Genomic DNA, 9,863 nt, shown 5'->3' on the forward strand with positions numbered 1-9,863 from the left:
CACAGATAACCTCTATATCATGTTGTTTCTCTTCTTTTGGGGCTATATAGTACTCTGCTGAATCAAGAACTTAACTGTCGTTTATTTAACTGCTGCTATGGGCACCAAAGAACACATTATATAAAATAAGCTGTAGATAACTGTCTCCTATGTGGTTGTCTATGGCTTTGGTTACCACATAAGTGTGGGGTTTTTTCTTTGTTGTTTTTCTAATTTTTTAATAAAAATATATCTCTGGAGAGATGGCTCAGTGGTTAAGAGTACTGACTGCTCTTGCAGAGGACCTGGATTCGATTCCCAGCACGCATACGGTGGCTACAAACCATCCTTAACTCCAGTTCCAAGGGAATCTGAAGCCCTCTTCTGAACTCTGTGGCATTGCATGACACAGGTGCACTCACGTACATGCAGGCAATACACTCATACACATAAAATAAAAATAATAAAAATAGTTTTAAAAAATAATAAAAATATATCTCTATTGTCTATAATAGAGATATTAGTGCATATAATAAAGCCAATTATATATTGTCACTCATGTATTACTTTAAGATAGTCATAATTGGGCATTTCTTACTCCTTTATGATGAAAGAATTCAGCCATATTTTATTCCAGTCTTACATGGTTATGTGTTTGTAAATTTCATCTGTAACATTCATCCCTTTGCATATTGTGTGATTTGGATCTAACCCAACAGCTGTGAAATCCCAATATTCTTTTTTAAATATTTATTTTATTTTATTATTATTATTACTATTACTATTATTATTATTCTTTCTTTCTTTCTTTTTTGGGTCTTTTTGAGACAGGGTCTCCCTGTAGCTCCAACTGGCCTGGAACTTGCTATGTAGACCAGGTTGGCCTCAAACTCACAGAGATCCATCTGCCTCTGCCTCCCGAGTGCTAGGATTAAAGGCGTGCACCACCATGCTGGGCAATATTTATTTTATTTTTAGTTATGTGTATATGGGGGGTGGGGGGTTGTACACATGAGTGCAAGTGCCCACAGAGGCCAGAAGAGGGCATCAGATACCCTGAAGTTATAAGAGGTTTTAAGCTGTCCATCAGGGGTGCTGGAAACCAAAGTCAGGTCCTCTGGAAGAACAAGAAGTATTCTTAACCACCGAGCCATCTGTTGAGTGCCTCAGCATTTTTTAATAGGTGATTATTTAATATTCTCACTGTATTTAAAGACCACATATAATTTGTTTCTTTAGTCATGTGTAAATACTCTAAATATGTTTTTCTAGGAAGTCAATGAAAATTCTCTTAAGAGATTAAGTGTCTACTTAGAAAACCTCCAGAAACCAGGCTTCAAGTCTCTGAAACCAACTCAGCTTACATTTTACATAAGAGAAAAAATAGACCAAAATTCCTCTGATGGCCAGGAGCTTGTTAGTACTTCTGGTAAGTTGTTTTACTTCTGGTGTGCCCATTGCCAGCTTTGTGTGCAATGTGTTCATTAATTTTGACATTGCCAGAATATCTTTGGATTAAAGCCTTGATCACTGAAAAGTAATATTATATAATTGTTTCCCTAGAATTAGGTTCTGAGAACATGTTTGAACAAGTCATTTTTTGTGTACTTAGACAATTTTATCTATAAACTCAAGTATTCAGTGTTGGTGTACGTGTTATACCTGTCTATAATGTTCTGAAACCCACAGCTTTCACTCTATTACTACCCCTGTGAAAGTGATGTTTGGCAAGCTACAACCTAGTGATGTCTACTCACCTTCCCAAGACCCAAGACAGAATATGTGCTTGAGTACCGATTCCCACTGCTTTAATCAAGATCTACTAATGTTTTAAAGTAGGGGGGCTGACTGAGATGCACACATGTAATCCCAGCACTTGGGACACTCAATCAAGAAGCTGAGTTTGAGGCCAGCCACGCTTTACATAGCAATACCCTATCTCAAAAACAACAACAAAAAATTGATAAAGAGCTAGATATGTTGGCATGCCTGTAGTCCTAGCATCCAAGAGACTGAGACAAGAGGATAGCTATCAGTTTGAGGCCAGTCTGAACTATATAGCAAAACCCAGTCTCAAAAAGAAAGGCACACGCCTTTAATCCCAGCACTTGGGAGGCAGAGGAAGGCAGATCTCTGTGAATTTGGCTAGTCTGGTCTATATAACAAGTGCCAGGCCAGCAGGGGCTACAGGAAAACCCTGTCTCAGAAGACGAGAGAGAGAGAGAGAGAGAGAGAGAGAGAGAGAGAGAGAGAGAGAGAGGAGAGAGAGGAGAGAGAGAGAAGAGAGGAGAGAGAGAGAGAGAGAGAACAACATAAGAAAAAAAGAAAAGGAAAGAAGTTAAAAAGAGGCTTAAAGGTCTCTTCCTTCTTGAAATATCCATCCTTCTGGTGATCATTGAGGAAAAAGAATTTATTTTTAGAATGTACTTAAAATGGTTTAAAGAATTACTGAATTTTGGGACTGGAGAGATGGCTTAGCAGTTAAGAGCACTGGCTGCTCTTGCAGAAGACCCGGGTTCAATTCCCAGCACCCACATGGTGGCTGACAACCATCCATAACTCCACACTTTCTGACCTTCACAGGCATTGCATGACATGGGTGCATTTACGTACACATGGACAGTACACTCATACACATAAAATAAACTTGATAAATTTTAAAAAATATTTTATTATTTTTATTTTATGTGTATGAGTGTGCTGCCTGCATGTATGTGAGTGCACCTATGTCGTGCAATGCTGTGGAGGTCAGAAGAGGGAATCAGATTCCCTTGGAACTGGAGTTAAGGACAGTTCTTAGCCATCATGTGGGTACTAGGAATCAAATCCAGCTCCTCTGCAAGAGCAGCCACTGCTCTTAACTGCTGAGCCATCTCTCCAGTCCCAAACTTAATAATTTTTTTAAAAGATTTACTCAATTTATTAGACTCTTGAGACATAGAATCTATTTCTAACTACTTGTGGCTAGCTGTCTGACTCTTCATTTACTTAGTGAAAGAGTTGTAGTGCTGTATAGGAAAGTTCCCATCCAGCCTCTCCAAGGACCTGCATTTTTTAATTGAATTTTGTTGGATATTTCATACATAAAATCATCTTTATATCCCCTTCCCCCTCCCCTTTGACACCTTCCATAGCTCCCCCACTGGAGTTCATACATTCTGTCATTTGTATTAAGGCCTATTATGTAAAGTTAGTGAAGGACCTGCATTTTATAGTATATTTTCTATTATCTTTTATTTTCTCATGATTGAATATGGAAACCAAAAGTCACAAATTCTTTCTCTTATCAGTTTCACCATCTGATTTACAGTTTTATTCAAAATAGCCCCAGCCAGATGTGTGCTGGTACCTGCAGTCTCAACATTTTTAACTTGAGGCAGGAGGATTGTGAGTTCTAGACCACCCTGGGTTACAGAATTAGACCCTGTTCTAAATTTCTTTTAAGATTTATTTTTGCTTTATGACGATTTTGCCTACATGTATGTAAATGCACCACAAAGGGGTATCAGATCTCCTGAAGCTAGAGTTACAGGCAGTTGTGAGCCACTTGACATGGGTGCTGAGTCTGAACCTGGGTCCTCTGTAAGAGCAGCAAGTGCCCTTAACTACAGAGCCAGCTCTCCAGCACCTATTTCAATTTTTTAATTGAATTTCTGTGTATTTCACATAGACCATCTTAATCATCCTTATACCTCCTTCCCCATTGCCCCCTCCCATACCCACCCACACTTGAATTCAAACATTCTGTCATTTGTGTTAAGGCCTATCATGTCAAGTTAGTGTCCCCAGATGTCCCTCAGTGCAAGGTCATCCACTGAGGTCTAGTCAGCCTATCTAGAGTCCCTCCCTTTAAGAAGATTGGCTCTTCCTCACCCAGCAGTAATCAGTTGCCACAATAGTTCTTCAACTAAGGTTGGGGTCTACTGTCCATTTCCACATATCTGTGCTGGGTTTTTGTCTGCTTGAGTTTGCCTGGATCTTGTGCATGCTGACACCATTGCTGTAGGTTTGTATGAGAAGAGTCCCAGGAACCTGTGGGATTCTATTTCCATATGGTCATGCACCTCCTCCCTGGCTCTTACAATCTTTCTACCCCCTCTTCCACAGGTCCCTAAGCCTGGGTGGGTAGATTTTAATACAGGAGTCCTGTCCAAGGACCCACACTCTGTAGACTCTTACTCTCTATGTTTTGGCCATTTGAGATCTTTTGTGTTCCTGGCCCTCTGTTGCATGAGGGAGCTTCATTAATGAGAATCAAAAGATGCATTAGTGCTTTCTTCATCCCTTGTTCTATGTTCCATGAGGCTTAGGTGTACAGGTCGCATCATAGATGTGCCACTTAGGCTTGGGCAATTCACAGGCAATCTCTGTATGTGATCAGTTGTGGAACTCGGTAATAATCTCTGTTGAAAACGAAGCTTCTGCCCAGCATGGTGGAGCATGCCTTTAATCCTAGCACTTGGGAGGTAGAGGCAGGCAGATCTCTGTGAGTTTGAGGCCAGCTTGGTCTACATAGTGAGTTCCAGGCCAGCTGGGGCTACAGGACCCTATCTTTAAAAATAAATAAATAAAAGAAGCTAAAAAACAAGCTGCTTTGATGGATGGTGACTGGGATACTTGTCAGTAAATTTAAGGATCCATATTTTGCACATAGAAATTACATTAGTCTAGGGAGGTGACATCCTTGGGGTTTTCTCTAAGATCTATGAGCTCTCCATCTATGTGTATTTGGCTACGTTTACAATACCATGCATGAGTGTCTTCCCATTGAGTGGGCTTTAAGTCTAATTAGGTAGCTGTTGATTACCCATAAGAGAAAAGTGCCACTACTGCACCAATGTCTGGTCATTGCTGTGCTGGTCATTGATGTGGTTTTCAGGCCTTGAAGCTAGGGTTGGACCATCGATTAATGTTCTCCCTTATCAGCTTGTATAGTGAAAGTATCTTGTTGAGAATTTTTGCATCTATGTTCATTAAGGATATGGATCTATAGTTTTCTATTTTGGTTGTATCTTTACCTGGTTTTGGTATTAGAGTGATGCTGACTTCATAGAAGGAGTTTGGGGGTTCTTGCTCTGTTTATATCTTTATGAATAATTTAAAAAGTATTAGTTGTAGATCTTCTTTAAATATCTGGTAGAAATTCTGCTCTAAATCCATCTGGGCTGGGCTTTTTTTAGTCAGAAGGTTTTGAATTACTGTTTCAATTTCCTTATATGTTATGGATCTGTTTAAACTGTTAATCTCTTCTTGGTTTAGCTTTGGTGGTGTATTAGTCAGGGTTCTCCAAAGAAACAGAACCAGTAGAATGAATATGTATAAAGATTTATCAGCTTAGCTCACAGGATAGAGTCCGAGTAGTCCAACAATGGCTGCACCACACTGGAGAGGCTGAGAATCTGTAGTCGCTCAGTCCACAAGGCTGGATGTCTCAGTAGTCCCAATCCGGTGCTGGAGGTCTGACAAATTCCAAAATATCAGCTAGTCTTCAGTCTACAGCAGCAAGACGAACCCACCAGCGAGAGAGAAGGCAAGCCGCAAAAAGCCCCGTGTTCTCCTCTGCCTTGGTCTTTTATACCGGCTGCCATCAGAAGGTAACACCCACATTTAGGGTGTGTCTTCTGGCTTTAGATGATCCAATCAAGAAGTTCTCTTTCATTTCAGTTAATCTCAGATCAAATCAAGTTGACACCCAGGATTAGCCATCACAGGTGGTTCCCATGATTTTAGATATCCATCCATTTCTTTTAGGTTTTCAGATTTAATAGAGTATAGGTTTTTAAATTTGGAATTGCTCTTCCTTTCTTTTGGTTAACTGGGCTAAGGGTCTGTCTATCTCATTTAGATTTTCTAAGAACCAGCTCTTGGATTTGTTGTTTGTATTTTTTTCTTTGTTTCTATTTCATTAATGTCTGCTCTGATTTTTTGTTATTTCTTTTCATCTTCTGGGTTTGAGTTTAATTGGTTCTTGCCTTTCCAGAGTCTTGAGTTGCAATGTTGTCATTTATTTGTGCTCTTTGAGACATGGTCTCCCTGTAGCCCCATCTGGCCTTGGAACTCACTATGTAGACCTTGAATTCACAGAGATCCACCTGCCTCTGCCTCCCAAGTGCTGGGATTAAAGGTGTGCACCTCTTTCTGATTTTTTAAAATATTTATTATTTTTATTTTATATGTATGAGTGTATTGCCTACATGTGTGTGAGTGCACCCATGTTGTGCAGTGCTGTGGAGGTCAGAAGAGGGCTTCAGATTCCCCTGGAATTAGAGTTAAGGATGGTTCATAGCCACCATGTGGGTGCTAGGAATCAAACCCGGGTCCCTGCAAGAGCAGTCAGTGCTCTTAACTGCTGAGCTATCTCTCTAGCCCCCTGATTTTTTAATGTAGGCACTTACAGCTATAAACTTCCCTCTTAGGACTGATTTAGAGTATCCCCAAGGCTTTGGTTGTGTTGTATGAAAACATTTAGTTCCAGGAATACTTTTATTTCTTTCTTAATTTCTTCTTTGACTCTTTCATCATTCAGGAGTGTGTTGTTTAATATCCATGAGTTTGGCAGTTACTAAGGCTTCTTTCGGTGTTGATTTTAAGCTTTATTGCATTGTGGTCTGATAATTATGTCCTTTTTTTGTATTTGTTTGGGTTTGTTTTGTGCCCCAGTAGTGGTCAATTTTAGATAATGTTTCATGGAGTGCTGAATAGAAAGAGCATTCTTTGGTGCTTGGGTAGAATATTCAGTAGATGTCTGTAAGGTCCATTTGATATATGGTATCATTTAATTCAGATGCCTCTATGTTTATTCTTTGTCTGGTTGACCTGTCCAATAGAGACAGTAAGGTATCGAAGTCCCCTACTGTTAACTGAGTTGGAGTTAATCTGTGTCCTAAAGTCCTATAGTACTGTTTGTATGGAATTGGGTGCACCAGAGTTTGGTGCATATATATTTATGATTGTAATATCTTCTTGGTCATTTGTTCCTTTGATTAGAATGACATGACCCTCTTTATCTCTTCTGATTAGTTTTAGTTTGAAGTCTATTTTGTCAGATATTAGAATTGCAACCCCTGCTTGTTTCTTAGTGCCATTTACTTGGAATATTCTTTTCCATCCTTTCACCTTAAGGTAGTGCCTGTCCTTGAAGGTGAGATGGGTTTCTTGCAGACAACAAAAGGATGGATTTTGTTTCTTAATCCGTTCAACTAGCCTGTGTGTTTTGACTTGGAAGTTCAGTCCATTGATATTTAAAGTTATTATTGAAAGATATGTTTTGGTTACTGTCATTTTGATTTCTTTTTGCATTCTTGGTCTAATTTTGTGTTCCCGCAATTATACCTTCATTTAGTTTCTGTTGCCCCTTAGGTATAGTTGTTCCTTTCTCCATTCATTGTATTGCTTCCAGTATTCTTTGAAGGGCTGGTTTTGTGGACATGAATTCTTTCAGCCTATTTGTGTTGTGGAAGATTTTTCTTTCCCCTTCAACTATAATAGACATTTTTGCTAGGTAAAGTATTCTGGGTTGGCATCTATGGTCATTTAGAACTTGGAATGCTTTAGTCCAGGCTCTTCTGGCTTTCATAGTTTGCATTGATAAGTCATCTATAATTCTCATGAGTTTTTCTTTAAATGTGACTTGTTTTTCTTTTGCAACTTTCAGTATTCTGTCTTTGTTCTATACATTAAGTGTTTTTACTATGATATGCATAGGGAGTTTCTTTTCTGGTCCTGTGTATTTGGTGTTCTGTGTGCTTCTTGTATTTTTATGGGCATGTCTTTAATTTTGGGAAATTCTCGTGTACAATCCTGTTTAAGATCTGATCGGTACTGTACAGTAACCTGAAATTCTTCTCCTTCCTCTATGCCTGTGATGCATAAATTTGATCTTTTCATGCTGTCCTACATTTCCTGCATATTCCATTCCTGGTTTTAATTTTCATAATCTTTGCTTGAGCAGTCCAGCTCTTCAACTTTATCATCCAGTCTTAACCTGTTTTCCATTTCATTCATTCACTCAGTGAGGTTTTCTCCTGTTGTCTCAAATTGGCTTATTGAGTTTTTTCACTTCCTTCTTCTTTTCAGCCTGAGTTTTCCTCAATATTTCTATCTTTTTTGTGAATTCAGCCAGAAGTTTATCCTTATCTTCTTTTAGGTCTTTGATTTTTGTGTGTGTTTGTGTTTTTTAAATTCATTGAATTCTTTGATCATGTTTATGGTTGGTTTTGGGGTTTTTTTTTTTTTTTTTTTTTTTTGGTCTTTTTGAGACAGGGTCTCTCTGTAGCCCCAGCTGTCCTGAAACTCACTATGTAGACCAGGCTGGCCTTGAACTCACAGAGATCCGCCTGCCTCTGCCTCCTGAGTGCTGGGATTAAAGGTGTGCGCCAAATTCCGTGTCCTGAGTTGTCCCTAGGCAGTTCTCCTTGTAGAACTCTTCAATTAGACTAGTGGTGTTTGGTTGGAACATAGTTTGGTTTTCCGTATTATTGTTTTTCCATTGTGATTTTGGCATGTGAATATCTTTTGTTGTTTGTGTTTCTGGTATGAAACTCAAGGCTTCCTTTGTTGAATTGAAGTCTACTTCTGTTTGTATTATTGGTGTGCCTTGGTTGTTTTCTTACTGGATATGGAAAGCTGGTTGGTCTAGGCTTTGGGCTTTCTCAGATTTTATATTGAAGGGAACAAATAGCTTCAGTCTAGCTACTCAGGAGCTCCCACAGAGGCCCAAGTCAGATGCCAGTTAGGTACTCTCAGGCTTCCTCCTAAGGTCTGGACACCTACTAGCAAGCAGTCACAGCACAGTATGGGAAGCTCACTAAGGGGAGGTCCATTTTAGGTGCTCTCAGGCAGTCTGCAAAGATCTGGGCCCCTACTAAAGGGCAGAGAAGCCTAGACCTGGAGTGGTAAGATGGACTGCAGGTGGTCCCAATGTTGGGGGATGGGCACGCACTTTGGAGAAGCTCACCACCACACGGAGGCCAGATCCAGGCACTCTCAAGCAGTGTTCTAAGGTATGGGCCCCTACTGCAGGGCAGAGAAGCCTAGCCCTGGTGCAGTCAGAGGGGTCACATGTGGTCCCAATGTAGAGGGATGGGCAAGGCCCGGTTTCAGAAAGCTCACCACCACAGGGAGGCTGGATCCAGGCACTCTCAGGCAGTCTGCTAAGGTCTGGGCCCCCTACTGAAGGCAGAGAAGTTTAGCCTCAAATTATTTTTAAACTAAAAATTAGAGTATGAATATGTTGTTCTTAGCCATGAGAGCCTCATGAGACTTCTTTGCCAGTGTCAGACCAAATTTCATAAATGAGTAACAATGTTCTTGTAACTCATCATCTGGATTGATCTAAAGTGTCACACTGACTCATAATGACCTACTTAGGTTTCATGATTTTTCCCAGACACACATGGAATTTATAGAGGCGACCTTCTACAGTAGTTAAGATAGAGTATCATGATAGTGTCACTAGTTTTTAGTTCTATGTACTTAGGAGACGAGGTTTTTACAGCAGCTTCCACTACCATTCTCAGCTTAATTTCCAAATATACATGAAGAGCAAACTGAATTTCAAAGCTTAGAACATGAAATTTAGCAAGTTGCACACAGTGAATCAGAGGCAGAGCTGGTAGTGTCTCATTGTAGTCCAGTGACTGGGCTCTTGCACCACATATCCATTACCTCTTTAGCACCTTGCCATTCTTTGTTTCTGCTTTTGTCTTTATAACAAAGATTGACACTGACAAAGATATAGATGTTTTATTTCTTTAGCATTGTTATCTGATTAAAAAATAAAACCAGGGGCTGGAGAGATGGCTCAGTGGTTAAGAACACTGGCTGTTCTTGCAGAAGACCCAGGTTCAAATCCCAGCACCCACATGGCAGCTAACAACTGTCCA

The 9,863-nt window shown here is 39.9% G+C and overlaps 1 protein-coding gene across 6 annotated transcripts in view; it reads left to right on the forward strand.

The window, feature by feature from the left end:
* The window catches only part of Tcaim (T cell activation inhibitor, mitochondrial), a 135,072-nt gene that overhangs the window by 103,790 nt on the left and 21,419 nt on the right, over positions 1–9,863 (forward strand). For all 6 annotated transcript variants that reach the window (XM_008849489.3, XM_029554280.1, XM_029554275.1 and 3 more), the window contains exon 4: positions 1,252–1,408. In XM_008849489.3, the coding sequence (XP_008847711.1) occupies positions 1,252–1,408 (157 nt within the window). The remainder of the gene's footprint in view (positions 1–1,251; positions 1,409–9,863) is intronic.

The sequence above is a fragment of the Nannospalax galili genome, unplaced genomic scaffold (assembly GCF_000622305.1).
Source record: "Nannospalax galili isolate Female #2095 unplaced genomic scaffold, S.galili_v1.0 scaffold443, whole genome shotgun sequence".
NCBI classification, from domain to species: Eukaryota; Metazoa; Chordata; class Mammalia; order Rodentia; family Spalacidae; genus Nannospalax; species Nannospalax galili.